Source organism: Labeo rohita, chromosome 11, assembly GCF_022985175.1.
Source record: "Labeo rohita strain BAU-BD-2019 chromosome 11, IGBB_LRoh.1.0, whole genome shotgun sequence".
In the NCBI taxonomy this organism is placed as follows: Eukaryota; Metazoa; Chordata; class Actinopteri; order Cypriniformes; family Cyprinidae; genus Labeo; species Labeo rohita.
Genome location: NC_066879.1, coordinates 12,888,148 through 12,905,648, shown reverse-complemented (window position 1 = coordinate 12,905,648; position 17,501 = coordinate 12,888,148). Strand labels below are relative to the sequence as shown.

The 17,501-nt window shown below is 33.9% G+C and overlaps 3 protein-coding genes across 3 annotated transcripts in view; 1 reads left to right on the top strand and 2 right to left on the bottom strand.

Annotated features, from left to right (window-relative positions):
• The window catches only part of afmid (arylformamidase), an 8,025-nt gene extending 1,966 nt beyond the window's left edge, over window positions 1–6,059 (bottom strand). Inside the window, exons 1-10 of the mRNA XM_051122672.1 lie at window positions 5,757–6,059; window positions 3,813–3,903; window positions 3,424–3,528; window positions 2,909–2,957; window positions 1,126–1,211; window positions 979–1,051; window positions 795–892; window positions 648–726; window positions 271–406; window positions 51–155 (exon numbers count right to left, since the gene is read on the bottom strand). Of these exons, the coding sequence (XP_050978629.1) occupies window positions 51–155; window positions 271–406; window positions 648–726; window positions 795–892; window positions 979–1,051; window positions 1,126–1,211; window positions 2,909–2,957; window positions 3,424–3,528; window positions 3,813–3,903; window positions 5,757–5,912 (978 nt within the window). The 5' untranslated portion in view covers window positions 5,913–6,059. The remainder of the gene's footprint in view (window positions 1–50; window positions 156–270; window positions 407–647; window positions 727–794; window positions 893–978; window positions 1,052–1,125; window positions 1,212–2,908; window positions 2,958–3,423; window positions 3,529–3,812; window positions 3,904–5,756) is intronic.
• Window positions 6,060–6,246: 187 nt separating this feature from the next.
• Window positions 6,247–9,218, top strand: tk1 (thymidine kinase 1, soluble). Its single transcript, XM_051122675.1, has 7 exons — window positions 6,247–6,397; window positions 6,631–6,662; window positions 7,865–7,978; window positions 8,061–8,154; window positions 8,241–8,330; window positions 8,415–8,534; window positions 8,689–9,218. Exons 1-7 carry the CDS (start codon window positions 6,332–6,334, stop codon window positions 8,866–8,868), a joined length of 696 nt encoding a protein of 231 aa, XP_050978632.1. The 5' UTR covers window positions 6,247–6,331; the 3' UTR covers window positions 8,869–9,218.
• A 981-nt stretch (window positions 9,219–10,199) lies between these two features.
• Window positions 10,200–17,342, bottom strand: syngr2b (synaptogyrin 2b). Its single transcript, XM_051122673.1, has 4 exons — window positions 17,109–17,342; window positions 14,283–14,520; window positions 12,874–13,010; window positions 10,200–11,280 (listed from the first exon to the last, which is right to left on the bottom strand). Exons 1-4 carry the CDS (start codon window positions 17,211–17,213, stop codon window positions 11,053–11,055), a joined length of 708 nt encoding a protein of 235 aa, XP_050978630.1. The 5' UTR covers window positions 17,214–17,342; the 3' UTR covers window positions 10,200–11,052.
• Between the last annotated feature and the right edge of the window lie 159 nt (window positions 17,343–17,501).

The following is a 17,501-nucleotide window of genomic DNA, read 5'->3' as shown; positions in this document are numbered from 1 at the left end:
TTAATTGTATTTCTCCCCCAAATCATTCATCCCTATCAAGAGCAGCTGACCTTTGTGAGATGGTAATTTTCATCAACCAGTTGCTCTATAATATTGAAATGATCCGTGTTGGGAACGTCTTCAAAAGAGACTTTAAGACCTGCAGATTCCAAAGCCTAGAAGAACAAAAACATTTTCGCCAAAATATGAAATTAAAAACAAATTCCTCCAACTAATAATGACATCTGAAAGCAAATATGATTTCTGCAAAGCATTTCATTTCACACTTACTTTGAAATACTCCTCCGACTGCTTACGAAACTCTGGCGAGTCGTTTTGCGCAACAGCGACGATGATATCGCAGGAAGCGGACGAGAGCTTCAGCTGCGACAGGAAGTGACTGGGGCTGTTTCTTAACGCCACTTCCCTGAAACACAAACTCACACTGCATCACTGAGATCCTTCATTTGTTGTACACAACCCACAACAACATGGTTAATCCACAGTTATGCAGAACTGGACTGCGGACCAATGAGATTCCACTGTGGGCGGAGAATAACGCGACATGATTGGTTTCTGATCTTTAAAAATGAGAGCAGCTGGAATAGTGCACATCGGCAGCGCTCGTGTGTGTTTGCAAACACGTGGGATAAAAATGAGACTCTCACTCGGTCATCTTCAGCGGCTCGTTCACGTAGGTGGACAGGATGGGCTGCAGGTCATAAATGCCGCTGACGAGAAGCGCACCTGAGAGACAAACAGATAAATATAAGTGTTTGTAGATTAAAAGCAGGAGTGTTTTAATGTGGATCCACCTTTGATTTGCGGTGATATGTCATATTGTGCCCAGTCAGTGGACAGAACCATAGCGGCCAGATGAGCTCCGGCTGAATGACCGCACAGGTACAGACCGCTGCAGAAACACAGAGAGACGCCATGAAGGACAGATATCCCATCAGCCACCTCACCCGAGACCGACTACATCATGTATGAACAGACCTGATGTGTGAATACTGCTGAATGACAGACACCACGCTCCTGCGCACCTGCGACACCATCAGATCCATATTCCCTAAACACGGATAATAACAGACATGAATACACACACATATATAACACGCTCGTATGCTCATATATGGGCCGTACCTTTAGGAGCGATGCTGTAACCCACGGCAACCACCACCACACCCTTCTGAACCAATGGCACGGCCAGGAAACCGGACTCATCCTTACTGCAAACAAAACAGATGAGTCATTTTAGTGTCATTAAGATACTATTACAGAATTTATTAATATTATCAAATCGTTTTTAATTTTATATATTTTCTCTTTTCATTTAATGTTAGTTTTAGTAATTCTAATAAAATTAAGAAATAATAATAATAGTAATAAGAAATAAAATAAAAAAGTAATAAAATACTACTAAAAAAAATTATAACATTTTATTTCAGTTTTACCTTTAGTTCAGTTTTACTTTTTAATGTTTATTTTATTTAAGCTAGCTGCCAAGGCAATATTTCCCATTTTCACATGGTTTAATTTAAACTTTATAAACTAAAAATATATATCCATAAAAAAACTAAAATGAATAAAAATGACAAAAAAAACACATAACAAAATTTACTAAAATGTAAAAAAAAAAAAAAAAAATTAAAAAATTAAAAAATTATTATATATATATATATATGATATTTTATATTAATATATTAAATAAATAATAATAATATAATAAATAAAATTAAACATGCATAGTAGTGAGGTTGCATCCAGGGTTAAAAAAACATTTTGAATTACTTGAAATAAAATAAACTCCAGCTGAAATAAAACATAAAAGAAAAAATAAATGTAAAAATGTTTTTATTTTTTTCTTTTGTCCTTTAAATTGTACAAAACTAAGTTATTAGTTATTTAAGTTTCAGTAATTTTGTTGCATATTTTGGTCATTTTTATTCATTTTAGTTGTTTTTTTTTCTAAATGTGTATATATACTTTTTAATTATTTTAGTTTGTTATTTTAGTACTTTGCATTAAACTTAGAAAACGAGAAATGTTGGTTTCATTTTATTTATCATTATTTTATTTCATTTATCTTTTATTTCAAATAACGAGAATGTTATTTTTCCACTTTCATGTTAAGTTTATTATTAGTTATTAATTTTGTTGTATATTTTTGTCACGTTCATGCATTTTTTAAACATGTCTATATAATTTTTTGTTGTTACTTTTACATTTAAACTAGTGGAGGTAAAAAATAAAAATAAGCTGATTTTTTTAAATAATTTATTTAATATTAATGTTTTAATTAAATAATTTTTTAAGAAACAAAATGTTTTTTTCCTTTTCATTCGTTTAGTCATTTTTGTTGTTTTTTTTAATGTATGTCTATATAGTTTTTTAATTTAGTTTTTCCAATTAAATTAATTATAATTATTTTCTATTCATTATTCGGTTTTAGAAATTTACAGCTGTAACGCTGTAATTATTTTTCCTAAATACTCGTTGTTGTTGTTTTTTTTATTTTACAGTTAAATATTTTTATTTAATAGTATTATTAATAAATATAATTATTTTTATTATAATAATAATTATTATTATTATTATTTACATTTTTGGGCCAAGTTTTACAGCCCTTCAAACAAGCACAGCAAAAAAGAGCTTTAAATAAATATATAAATAAATAAATAAATAAAAATTTAATTCACAACCACAGCTCTCATTCTCCAGGCCTTTATGCTGATTATTATATTACACAATAACAATTAGTTCAATATGCCACTGTTGTGAGTCTCAGCTTGAAAAGCACATGGTCATAATGCAAATGTAAAACTCTGTCATCTATGACACTGATATTTGATTTGGAAATCACATGAAAATGATCCTGGAATCATGGAAATACACAGAAACATGAGGAGAATGTGACGGATCAGACCTGAGGAACTGCCAGTATCCTCCATGAAAGTAAATGACCAGCGGCACATCTGAAACACATTACACAGACAAATGACAGAAAACACATGAAGAGCTTTGTATTCAACAGCAGAAGGAACTTTACAAGCTTTGGCAGACAGAAATTAAATCTTTAAATGATTTACAATGAGCGAATTTCACAAAAAAATATTGAAATTTCAGCCTAAAATAAAAATAAAATATTTTGTAATAATATTTATTATATATTTTCATTAAATATTAAATAAATAGTAATTATGATTAATAATTATAATAAATATTTATCTTATTTAATATGAAAAAATATTTAATTTAATTGTAAAGGACACCTGTATGCATACAACTCTTGACTATTTTACTGAATAGAAGAATAATTGCTGATTTTTACATATTTGTAATAATGCACAATAAATGCATTAAAAAATAGACTTAAAAATAGATTTAAGTTCCAAAATGTAATTCATTATTTTGATCATTATAGTCATTTATGCTGCACACCTGGACTAGAGCTGCTGGGAACATAAACGTCCAGCTTCTCTCCGTCACCATCACCGTACGGGATGTCGAGCAAAGTCTGAGTGATGGACCGAGCTTTCTCTGTGCCTGCATACAAAACACACACACACACACTTCTGATTTCAGTGTTACTGCACAAACTAAACATGTAAACAGCCATGAGCATCAACATGATCCAGAGTCTGACTCACAGATGTAGGTCACATGCTCAAAGCTCATTTACAAGCCGCTTCCTGTCTCAAAACCAGTGTGTTTGCATTAGGATGAGCTATTTCACTGTGTTTCATGAATGAAGTCAGTACAGCCCTCACCAGCACACACACACACACTCACACACAGATGAGAGTAAACAGGCGCAAACACACACTCACCTGATCTGACAGCAGCCACATGGGCTCTGATCACGTCATCGGCGGACATCCTGTGTGACCAGCGGCTGGGAGAGAACTGGTGCTCCAGCTCCTGACAAAAACAACACGGACGGACACACATTTACCCACAAACCCTCAGCACCACAGATAAACACACACAGCAGCACCTGCTGGCCGGACACTGTAATGACAGCGCACTTACACACAATACATGCACAGAGTAGCACACTACTATCAGTATTTCTGCAGTGCGCAACATGCAAACAGTGCACAATATGGGAATTTTTCTATATGCATGCAATATCAGGATGACTTATTATTTGGGACAAGTTTGGTGCTGTATAAAACAGTGCATATAATGCACGACATAATGCAATGCACGCAACCATTTCCAGTGTGACAAATGAACCTGAAGTAATATCAGTTGTGTTTTTTGGTTGGATTAGCTAAAGTTAGGGTTTTGCAAAATAATCTCATTTATTTTTATTTATTTAAATTTGTTTCAAAATAAAATATAACATTTTTGATTAATTACAAACATAAAATATTTTATATTAATATCTAAAATATATAAATATATTATATAATATATAAAACAAATAAATATACACAATGTTATTAATTAAAGATATAAATAAAATTAAACGTGCATAGTAGTGAGTTCACATCCAGGGTTGAATATAATTAAAACATTACTTGAAATAAAAGTATCTAAATAAAAATAAATATAAAAATATTTATTTCAGCTAGCTGCCAAAGCAATATTTCTCTTTTTTTTTAACATGGTATAAAGTTATAAAATGATTAAAACTAATTCAATAAAACTACATAGCCATAAAAAACTAAAATGAATAAAAATGACAAAAACACACTACAAAATGACTAAAATATACAAAATAAGAATAATTAAAAATATAAAATATTTTCTACTAATATATAAAATATATTCATATATTACATGATATATAAAACAAATAAATATGCGTTATAAAAATATAAATAAAATTAAAGATGCACAGTAGTGAGGTTGTTTTCAGGGTTAACTATAATTAAAACCATTAAAAAATTCATTACTTTTAATAAAACAAACTTTAACTGAAATAAAAATAATATATAATAATATATATAATAATAATATTATATATATATATATATATATATTAATTTCAGCTAGTTAGTTCTCACTTTCACAGGGTATAATTTGAAGTACTAAAATTACTAAAACTAAATAAATTAAACTTAATAAAACAATATAGCCATAAAAAACTAAAACAAATAAAAATGACAAAAACACACAACAAAATTACTAAAATATCATAAATTTGATTATTAAAAATATAGAATATTTTATACTAATATATAAAATATATTAGTACTTTATATGATATATAAAACAAATAAATTTGCAATAAAAATATAAAATAATAATAAAATATTATAATAGAAAATATATTAAATAAAAATATCTCAGCTAGTTGCCAAAGCAACATTTCCAATATTCACATGGTTCACAAAAAATAAATAAACTACAATTTAATAACTAATAAAAATGACCAAAATACACAAGAAAATTGCTTGAAATTTAAATGAAAATATAAAATTGTTGCATACTAATGTTAAGTATATACTACACTATATAAGTAGTATATACTCACATTCAGTTAATAGGGAGCTAGTTTCCAAATTGCAACAGCATGTAAATAAGCAGTTTTTAGCTCACATGAGGAAGTTTCCTCTTCCCTCAGCTACTTGTCATAATATGCAATGCTTTATAGTTATTAATAAATAAAAAACTAAAGAGAAATAGTTTAGATATTTCACTTACACGTGCCAGAACGAATGTTTAGTACTTTATGAACACATTTCATCATCAACAATCACTGCTTCATACTCCAATGTTGTGTTTTTGACAAATAATCTTTGATTTAACAGTCAAACACTCACATCTTTGCTCATTTTCCTCCAGTCGCTCATGATGACAGTTTTTTTGCTCGACTGGAGACTTTGAAACAGCACCAGTGAGTGAGGCTCAAGTTTTGTTGACACACGGTCAATTATTAAATGTTTTAAAGCCCATGTGAAAGTCACGTGGCGCTTCATTCCGTTAACAGTTTATTTGGCTAAGCGGTTTTTTTTTAACTTCCCACATAGTTGTGTTGAATCGGCGGGTATAAAAAACTAATTTGGACAAATTTAAAATTTAGACAATTAAAAAAAACGAATTTAATGCACTCTCTACCTTCCCGCCTACTTGATTTTCCTCACGAACGCCCGCCGTTGTGACGTCACTGATTTATAGACGCACTGATAGGCTGAAGCCGATCGAATCACAGCGGGCAGTTCTTTTATAGATCTGCGCTTAAACCCGGGTGCGCCCGCTCTCGATCCTGATTGGCCCAGAGAAACGTGACGCCACAGCTAATATAAATGGCCGAACCGGCGGTGGCGGGATGTTCAAATCTTACTGTAAGTCTGACTGTATGTTTAGATAGTCATAAAAAACAAAAGAAATAATAGATATGGATTGCTTGAATGTAGCGAGGATTTTACCCAATTCCCCACGGAAGACACGGGGACAGATTCAGGTAATTGTGATATCAATGTCTTTTAATTATTTTATGTTATTGATGAAGATTTATGTCGTGCTTATATTGTGCAGATTGGCGCGCAGACAGTATATAAATATTAATGTGCAGATAATATTTAGTTAATATACGTATTTTTAAAAGGCGAGCATGGTGTTTTTAGGTTTTGTAGTAGATTTGCTTTTACAAATGTGAGTAATAATGACATCAGTGTCTCTTTGTCATCTTCTCAGGTTATTTTCGGCCCGATGTTTTCAGGAAAGAGGTGAGCAAAGTCTTATAAATAATAAATTATCAGTACATCCATGGTATGTTATGCTATGCTATGAAATATGAAGGTAAAGCTGTAAAAATCAGTGTTTTGTTCAGTGGATGGCGCCAAATACAGTTGTTTGGCGCTAGAACGGTTACATTCAAAAAGACAACGCGAATATAGCGCCAAAAATCTCTTCGCTGACCCTTATGTTCCCGAAAAAAACAGCACTATTTATGTAAATATTAAAATAGATGAATAAATTTAACAAAGACAATTTAGCTGGCAGGAAACGTTCTTGGAACGTTCTACCAGGGTTCTCCTATGAACATTCTTTAAGTAACGTCGTTCAAAATTATATGCTCTCATAAATGTTAGCGTTATTTCATTTTACAGAACGTGTTTTAGTTCCTTAAACATGTTAATCTCACTTTTAAGAAGTGCTTTAAAAAAATGAGTTTCCCCCATTGTTTTGAAAATTGACAGATGGGATGTTCCTTTAATGTTTCACATAACCAAGGAAAAAAAAAGTAGTTTTTTAATTATAATTCTAGTTATTTTTTCTATTAATTATTCTATTTTAGAATTTTACAGCTATACTCGTTTTTTTTTTTACAGTATTTAATTTTTTTAATACTACTATGACTATTAATAATAATAATGATGATGATGATGATGATTATTATGTACATTTACAGCAAACTTAAAAAAAGCAAATAGCATTTTAATTTGCAACCACAACTCACATTTTCTAGGCCTTTATGGCCTTTTCTAGGCCATTTTAACAACTAAGTTTTGAAATATTTACAGTAGGAAATTTACAAAATATTTTCATGGAACATGATCTTAATATCGTAATGATTTTTGGCATGAAAAAAAAAGATAATTTTGACCCATGCAATGTATTTTTGGCTATTGCTACAAATATACCTGTGATGCTTTTGACTGGTTTTGTGCTCCAGGGTCACATTTATGTTAGCTGAGTAAATTCTTCAGAAAAGTCATTGCTATCAGAAGTTTGACCTTATTTGAGTTCACATTGCTGGAAAATACAGTAAAACAATCTAAATGCACAAAAATGTGCAATGCACTCCTGTCAAGTCTGATGTTTCTGAGACTCCAAACTGTCATGTTTTCTAATGCATGTCAAGTTTTCATAAAATCTGCTGTATTCTGGTGTATTAACTGCATTATGACTGCATTTGTGTGTTCAGCACTGAACTGATGCGTCGCGTGCGGAGGTTCCAGGTGGCTCAGTACTCCTGTCTGCTCATCAAATACGCCAAAGACACGCGCTACTCCGAAAAGGGGATGGCCACGCATGACATGTAAGGAAGCAGTTGATGTCTGTCATGCGTATGCATGTGTTAAATGTCCTTTTCTGAGATGTTTGTGTGGTTTGTGCTGCAGGAGCACGATGGAGGCCGTTCCTGCCAACCGTCTGCAGGACATCCGTGCTCTGGCGCTGCAGGCCTGCGTCATCGGCATCGATGAGGGACAGTTTGTACGTTTCTCTTTAACTCATTTCAGCTCAGTGACACGCTTTATACATTATTATAATGTATATGAATTGACATTTGTGTTTTGCAGTTTCCAGACACAGTAGAGTTCTGTGAGGAAATGGCCAACATGGGAAAAACTATCATAGTAGCAGCTCTTGACGGAACCTTCCAGAGAAAGGTGTGATTATATATTTGATTATTTATTTCTGTTTGCATAAGTACTGAGCAGTGTTGATGACCTTTGACCCTTGTGTCTGCGCAGCCCTTCGGTAACATCCTGAATCTGGTGCCTCTAGCAGAGAGCGTGGTAAAACTGAACGCCGTCTGCATGCAGTGCTTCAAAGAAGCTGCCTACACCAAAAGACTCGGAGCTGAAAAAGAGGTGAGGACAAAAATATCTCCAGCTGACTGAAGAACTGACATCTGGACAAACACAGTGTCGGTGTTTTACTTTCACAGCAGAAACGCTCCATGTCACATCCTCATCCTGTGGGCAGAAGTGAAAGCTCACAGCATCTTTTGTTTTGTTTCCTCAGGTGGAGGTGATCGGCGGCGCTGATAAGTATCACGCTGTGTGCCGGGCGTGTTACGGAGGTCTCATGGTGTATAAGGAGAACTGCGACCCGCAACGAGAGGAGACGCCGCCGCATGTGATGTCAGGAAAACAGCCCAATCAAAGCGCTCCACGAAAACTCTTCGCTTCCCTTCATTTATGATAAAAATAACATCATACTGTAATATAGTAGCACTGTTACTACACAGATTTAAGTCATTAGAGTGTGAAATTAGCACCTGGTTTGTATGTTTACTTGTAATTTTTTTTTTTATATATATTTTTTTTTTTTTTTTGTATATAATAACTTCAGCTCCTACTTGAAAGAGGGTCCTGCAAATGGTGTTTGTATTTTCAGTTTGAAATCAATCATTTGTGCATGTTTTAATTTAAATAATTTTAAACTAATTTATAATTGTGTATCAGTGCAACCAGCTGACACCATGAAACACTGCCAACATGTGATGTATTATGATTCAAATGATAGAAAATAAAGTGATTTCATTTTTATGATTTTTCAGTTTTGCTTTTGCATTCATCCATTTTTTTCAGAATACAGGATAAAAAGCAGTTTGTCAAAGTGCAACAAATATTTGTAATATGATTTTTATATATCTATAATTTGATGTAATATATTTTAAGGTTTGTGGGATAACTCGATGAGAAATGCATACGTTTTTTTTTTCCTGTGAAATACCCTAGTGAAAAATTACTAAAATGTATTTAAAACACATTTATTTCATGCTAAGTATACTAACAAATACTCTGCAATTACACTTTGAGTATACTAAACTGCTATATTTAAAGTGCTAAATTGGTAAACTAATTTTGTACTTAATGCATTTTAATTGTGCTGAAGTCCAACTAAAGATATACTTAAGTATATTTGATTGTGCTAAAGTGGAGCTATTGCAAGTATACTTTAGTTACACTAAATATTTTGCATTTGAAGACCGATATTATTTAAAGATCATACAATGCTCATCAACAGTGACATTAAAACATATTTTAGGCTTAAAATTAAGAAATGTGAATTGTGCATTGTAAAGTTTAATTACAATATTTATATCAGTGAGTCTGGAGTGATACGTCAGTATTTTGTAAATAGACTTCAACTATACTCAGTATAAAATAAATGCATTTTAAATATATAAATTTTTTTACTAGGGTAGGCTCAGAAAAATCACCTTAAATTAAAATAAGCTGAGAATTTAAATTTCCATTCCACTAAAATAATTTGTTCTTGATTTATGCATAAGCTCAATTTTCATTTGCACTTCTCATAAATGTATCTTGATTAAATAATGTTCAGATACTCATACTGGAAAACGTGCTGAAGACAACCTTTTTTTTTTATTTTGTAATGCATGCAACATTTAATGTCATTACTTATGCTTTGATTTAAAACTTTCAATTTGTGGAAGAGTAAGGCTTTTTAAGACCTGCAAAAACCTGTTCATAGGTGTCTAAAAATGACATTTCTTATCTGAAGAGTTGTATTTATTTATTTTTATTTAGAATACAAACCAGTGTTTTTGTTTTTAGCTGCACTTAAAAAATGTAATCCGCTTATTCAGAGAAAACTGAGTTTTTAAAGGCAAAAAGGAAATGCTAAACCTATTAAGCAAACTGCAAATCAAACAATAAAAACAAATCAATTAAATCTCTTAATTTTTAAATGTATGAACATATTCCCAGACAATAAGCTTTGAATTGGTTGGTGTGCAGTGGATAAACTTCACCAAATCAATGTTGTATGGCGGGTAAACCAGAAAAACATTTCAAAGAGCACCAGAGATCAGCATCACAGTGTGTTTATGTGGATCACTGAACATTTCACATCCAGAAACACCAACAAAACCAGACTTAATCACAACAGGTTCAGTTTTTTCACATCAAATCAGATGTTATTAGATCTGGAAGCAAATAAAAGCATTTACAGCCCAAAACCTCTATTGCAGCTTGGCTGGATGTTTAAGCATGTAATCTGGTAACCAGCTCTTCATTCACTAACACAATTAGTAAACGGGGTCAATGGGCTCTTTTTGTTTCCGCCGCATTCCTACTCATTCAGCTGGGAAAACGTTAACAAAACACACAAACGCTGCTGTGATTCCAGTGTGAGCTACAGACCAGCTCCACAATAACTTATTACTTTATTCCAGCTCATCAGTGCATATCTGAACTCATCTACAGTCACATAAGAAAACACAGAGTATTTACACATGTAAGGCCACATGTCAAATGGCAAACAGTCTCCTATTGGCTGCCTGCCGAGGCTCCTCCCACATCCCGCGGCGTCACGTGACCTGGATGTCGTGTTTCAGTTTCCTGTGCGCGTCACGTGTCAATAGACGGGCGGTTGGTAGCTGCTCTGGCCGGACGGGTCGGGGTTGGGTACGAAGGGCGGCTGCTGGTAGATGTCTTGTCCGGTGTTCTGGAAGGACGGATACGTGGGCGGCGTATAGGTGGTGGGATACGGTGACGTGTTGTCCACCGGCGGATCGGCGTAGTTCTGGGTCACATCTGGAACGCCCTGACGAAACCTCACCAGAGCAAAGTAAGTTAACGCTCCCTGTGAGGACGAGAGATTTGTTTGTCAGTCGACAACTTGAAGTGGGATTATGCAACATTTAATCAACTTAATAGTCAAGGTTTCTCATAATTGTAGTTTTTTGCAAGACACCGCAGGTGAACAGGGTACAAATGTGAACTAACCTATATTAACATACTTCCCACAGTTGATTAATCACAGTACATTAAGACATTAAGCTTTTATTACAAGTTTTCTAAAATGTTATGTATTTGCATAAATTTCCAGAAAATAAATATGAAGATTAGACAAAGCCAGATTTAATTTTTTTGTTTGGTTTTGTTGACATATTAGAGTTAAAGGTTTTTACAGAAGGGATTTTGGATTTATTTTTTTAATCACTCCATAAATTATAAAATACTGTCAACAGACAGAAACTAAATGCATTTTCACCATGTTTTCAGAATAAAAAGTTGTATAAATCAGTGTCAGTGCTATATCAACAAACCCTACAGTAAAAACCTTCAGAATATAGAGAGGAATAAAACTGCTAAGTTTGGTGTATGTAAGTGCTGCTGAAGTGGAGGAAAAACTCTTTAAAGATATGGACTGGAATTGAAATCTACAGATGCAAATAGATAACATCAAATAAAAGAAACACTTAAATATGTATTCTGGATATTTTCTGTACATTAGTCTGAAAGAAGACATGTTATGGAAGCAGAGTAGACCACAATCTAAAAACTGACCAGTGCAAACAAAAACAAACAAACAATGGTTTTGTCTGTAGTGTCTCGCCTTATTGCACCTTATCTATTTGCGTCTTTAGATTTCAACTTTGATACAAAAGTTTTTTTCCTCCACTTCAGCAGCACTTACATACACCAAACTTAGCAGTTTTATTCCTCTCTATATTCTGAAGGATTTTACTGAGGGAATTTTGGATTTATTGTTTTTAGCACTCCATAAATCAAAAATACTGTCAACAGACAGAGACTAAATGCATTTTTACCATATTTTCGGAATAAAATATGATATAAATCAGTGTGAATGATATATCAACAAACCCCTCAGTAAAAACCTTCAGAATATAGAGAGGAATAAAACTGCTAAGTTTGGTGTGTGTAAGTGCTGCTGAAGTAGAGGAGAAAACTTTTAAAAATGTGGACTGGAATTCAAATCTATAGATGTAAATAGATAAAGTGCAATAAAATATACACTAAAATGTATTTTGGATGTTTTCTTTCCACTAGCCTGAAAGAAGACATGTTATGGAAGCAAAATAGACCACAATGTCTTAACTGACCAGTGCATGAAAAAACGATGGTTTTGTCTGTAGTCTTGCCTTATTGCTTATCTATTTAAGTCTGTAATTTGCAATAATATCAACCATACAATTTTATTCCTCTATATTCTGAAGTTTTTTTTACAGAGGGGATTTTTGATATCACCTTTTTTCACTCCATAAATCAGAAAATACTGTCAATAGACAGAATGAAAATACATTTTTACCATGTTTTGAGAGTAAAACTGTTTTTGCTTGTAGCGCCTAGGTTTATCTGAACTGTGGCAGGTTGAAGGAGTTTTGCTGCAGTAATTATCTATCAGTTTATCAAACTCATCATACACACTCACCCATGATCCAATGGAGAAGAATGAGAAGGCGATGACGGCATGGACGGCGTCTGTAGGGATGCCGCTGGTGTCTTGGGTCTTTGACCACTGATCCGCCATGAGACAGAAACACACAAACCACAGAAACGTCCAGGCACCTGATCAACACACAGCAGAGAGAACAGACACGAGTCATCAATTAGACAATCAAAGATTGAATGATATATGCACAAACCCCCAGTAAAAACCTTCAGTATATAGAGAGGAATAAAACTGCTAAGTTTGGTGTATGTAAATGCTGCTGAAGTGAAGGAGAAAACTTTTAAGGATATGCATATTTGAGGATTATATGTAAGGATAAGCCTGCACATGAAGAAGCCTCATTTTAAAGATTTCTAGACCCGAAAGAAAATCACGAAATTAATCAAATTTTAAAATACCATGGGCATTTTTATCATAAATATGCATTTGTCTAGTTTTGCTGAGCTCTAAAATATTTTTTTCAGGTAGAAATCATGAGTCAAATTTAAAAAAAAAATCCTATTCAATAATTATGAACAACTAGAAAACTCACCTAAGTTTACTGGTCAAAATTCATTCCGCTTCATTTATCTTCTGGAATGCTGAAATTGAATGATTTTATTTTTTTTGAATTATAATTATTTTGGCTTATTTCAATCTACAGAAACTCTGTTATGGACAATGGCCTTTGAGCCAAAATAAATGCAACCAAAACATCACCATCATCATTGATCATCATGTATCACTATCATAAAATATATATATATATATATATATATATATTTATTGTTATTTTTGTTATTATTTGAATTAGATTTTATATTTTACTTTTCACTTTAATCCTAGTTAAAGTTTTAGTAATTTTGTTGTGTGTTTTTGTCATTTTTTAAAAAGTTTTTCAATGTCTATATATCAGTTGTAATTTTTAATTTTTATTTCTTATTTTTAGTTTTAATTATTTTTGTTCTTAAACTAAATGAAAATGAGAAATGTTGCCACAGCGACTAGTTTTTTAGCATTTATTTTATTTCAAGTAACAAAAATGTTTTTGTTATGGAGTTAACTGTAATAACCCTGAAATATAACAGACAAACAGGTCTTTTAAAAAAATGCGAAAAAACAAGCAGGACTGAAGCGTTTGGTGTCTCACTCTCTTACACAGGAAGGGGCCATCTGATCAACATGTGAATGTGTCAGTGTACAGTGAACAACCACAAGATGTTTCACTTTTAGAGAATGATGCCACAATAATAGGTCATGTGGAAAAAGACAAGATAATATAGCACCAGAGTTTCCACAAACGGAACAGACAGCACTGGAAAACTGATATAAACCTTCTTCACACAGGGGTTTTCTGGTGGACTAATATAAACTTCACAGACACAGAAACGACTTGAAAAACACTTCACCTGAAAAGCCCAGATCTGCCATCACCACGTACTTCCTCTCCTGAGCATTGCTCATCGAAGGCAGGAACGCATCAGCCAACAGGAAGGCGAAGGAGGCCAGAAAGGCGATAACGCCGATGCCCACGCCGTAATGACAGGCCCCGTCATTCCTGTTGAAGACACACTTCACCTGGCCTTCAGAGCTGCTGTTCACGTACCCTTCAGCGGTTATGGAGGCGAACACCACAATGGCAAACACCTGTCATGAAGAGAAGTGAAAGCTGCATCAGACCACAAAAGAAGAAATAAAACAACCAGACCTTCACATTTTCTCAAGCAAAGCTATCTCTCACAATTAATCCACACCACTCCAGTGCATCAGTTAACATCTGGAGAAGACAAAAGCTTTTAACTAAAATTATGCATCCTCCTGTTGTCTCTCGCATCAAAATCCAGCCACATATTTCTTTAAAGATGTTTTGGCTTGTAAACAGTTGCTTGATCTGTGCAGATTTCTCTCCTGATTCAGACCAAACCACTTTTTTACTAGGAAAGTGTTATGTTATTTTACGAGGAAGTGTTATGATGGATTATGCACTCAATGTATTTGAGTTAAAAATGTCTTGACGGATTTGTTTCAGCTTTTGTCTTCTCAAGATGTGAACTGATGGACTGGAGTGGTGTGGATTACTTATTGTGATGTTTTTATCAGCTGTTTGGACTCTCATTCTGACGGCACCCATTCACATCCACTGGTGAGACAGTGATGGAATAACACATTTCTACAAATCTGATGAGCAAACAAACTCACCAGTATTTGAACACATTCTCATTTTAGATTGAGGGGAAGATAGAAACACTGAGAGCAGGAAGAGGTCGCAGCCACATGCCTCGGTCGACATGTTTTCATGCAAATGTGTCACACAGATCACGCAAACTCCAAAAAGTACCAGGCCTCTCGTATTACCAGCCATCTGCTGTGTTTACATGTCAGCACTGGGACGGAGGGCGAGGGACATTCTGTACTTGTGTACTAAATCACATGATACACACACGATCACAGACACAACTAAACTAAATACTGATCCACATGTGACTAGAGAGGAACAAAAAAAAGCACTGCTGATGTGCAAATGCGTGTGACGCCGTAAACAAATTACACCGAGCAAATCTAGACATGGTCATCTGATGCCGTCACAAACCAGGACTAGATATGAATCAGCTCTCACTGACTCTTCTCACGGCGTCTATGGAAAGCCCCTTCACGGTGGATCATGTTCCTCAACAGCAAAATTAAATGACAAATTCAGCTCAATCAAATCAGTCAAATTCATCAATCAAATCAATCAATAAGATAACAGTGAAATAGAAAAAAAGATTGATTTCCGTCCTGAAAGTCGAACATGCAGACATTCATGTCAAGTCATATTTATTTCTGTAGCACTTCCTACAAAACAAAACATGTCAAAGCAGCTTTAAAAAAACGTAAATATTAGTGTTGTAAAATGCATTAATTATGAAACTAACTGAGAGCCAGTTCACAATCAATTATGAACAGTGTTGGGGAAAGCTACTTTTAAAAGTAATGCATTACTGCGTTACTCCCTAAAAAAATAACTAATTACATTACTTAGGTACTTTTTATGGAAAGTAATGCGCTACGTTACTTTTGCATTACTTTTTAAATCCGGGCAAGGCTTGCTCATTTGTTTTTAATATAAAAAGTATTATTTCTGGAAAATGTAAAACCCCTTTCACATCAAAAGTGAGGCCGATGGAAATGTAAATTCACATCTGTACAGTGTAACGCAGGAGAAGAAAGGTTAATATATTTTTATTATTGCTCTCCAGCAATAATAAAAATATAGAAACACAAATGTTATGTTTATCTAAAGTCTTCTGGTGAGATTAAGTACATAAAGGATTTTTGGTAACATTGCAGGTTTGTGTCATATTTTGAGTTTTTATTCATTTGGAGTAATACTGAAATTACTGAATCTGTTTTTGTGCAAGTGGCATGAGTAAATTTAATCACATTTAGCCTAGAACTATAATAGCCTCTGCATTTATTCACAATTTCTCTCAACATGGGGACAGGAGAGCCGTCAGTCAATAAATGGGAAAAGAAAGTAACTGGCCTCACATATTTGAAAAAGTAACTCAGATACTTTCTTGTAAATTAAAAAGTAATGCGTTACTTTACTAGTTACTTGATAATGTAACTTGCCTTACTTGTTTACTGATTATGAAACGACTTCAAAAGCAGACAATGAGGCCAATGATCTGTTTGCTTTTTAAACTTAACAAAAATATATTCTAAGAAAGTTCCCAAGTACTGAAAACGTTATTTCTGTAACATCCAGTTTTTTTAAACAATTTACAAACATTTTTTCTTCGCTATGCGAACATTAGTGAAAACATTCAGAGAATGTTACATTTTAACATTCGGAAAACATGTTCGTTTTCAATGTTTCCTGAACGTTCTGAAACAAGTAGCAACTGTTTAAAATGTTACACTGACACTGAACTGAAATAATCATTCTGTGAAAGATACATAAGTAACATTTTTGTGCTAACGTTCTATAAAGGTTACTGGAAGAACGTTTGCTGATAACCTTTACAGAATCTTCCCAGAACGTTAGCTGAGAATTAATTCTCGAAGACTATTTCACTTCGATATTATTATTTAACTATAATAGTATCACGTCAGACTTCATTAAAGCAGTAAAACGTGCCGCTAAACTCATGAATGACTCAGTTTCAAACCGATTCGACCCTGATCCTGCTGTAACGTTAGATTATTGATCATAACGAGCTGATGAGTTGAACGTGAGACATGTCACTCACCCAGCTGAGGATCCGTATGATAGTTTGAGGCTGTTTGATGAATTTGATGGGATCGAATCCCGCTCCGGCGAGAGAGGCTCCGTACGCCACACTGTTCGACTCCATCGGTGAAACACACACACACACCCTCAGTCACACACACACATACGCAACAGCTGAAAAAACACAACACGGACACACACCACCCGTGCAGCTGCTTCCTCACAGACCGGTGTCAGATTCGCGAGTGAGTCGTTCTGTTGAACCGGATCTTCTTGACGATTCACACCATTCGGGCGAACGTTAAAACGAAGCGTTCGAAAGAACCGATTCGCTAAAATGATTCAAGCTTCGCGACTTTGAGTGAAAATTCAATAGGTTTAAAGTCTTCAGAGTCACTACAAATCATTCCAG

Coding starts and splice junctions, on each gene's coding strand:
- tk1 (XM_051122675.1), top strand. CDS start 6,332: ATGGATTGCTTGAATGTAGCGAGGATTTTACCCAATTCCCCACGGAAG. Junction 6,398..6,630: donor AGACACGGGGACAGATTCAG/GTAATTGTGATA, acceptor TCATCTTCTCAG/GTTATTTTCGGCCCGATGTT. Junction 8,155..8,240: donor GCATCGATGAGGGACAGTTT/GTACGTTTCTCT, acceptor TGTGTTTTGCAG/TTTCCAGACACAGTAGAGTT.
- syngr2b (XM_051122673.1), bottom strand. CDS start 17,213: ATGGAGTCGAACAGTGTGGCGTACGGAGCCTCTCTCGCCGGAGCGGGA. Junction 14,521..17,108: donor TCATACGGATCCTCAGCTGG/GTGAGTGACATG, acceptor TCTTCATGACAG/GTGTTTGCCATTGTGGTGTT. Junction 13,011..14,282: donor GGCAGATCTGGGCTTTTCAG/GTGAAGTGTTTT, acceptor TGTGTTGATCAG/GTGCCTGGACGTTTCTGTGG.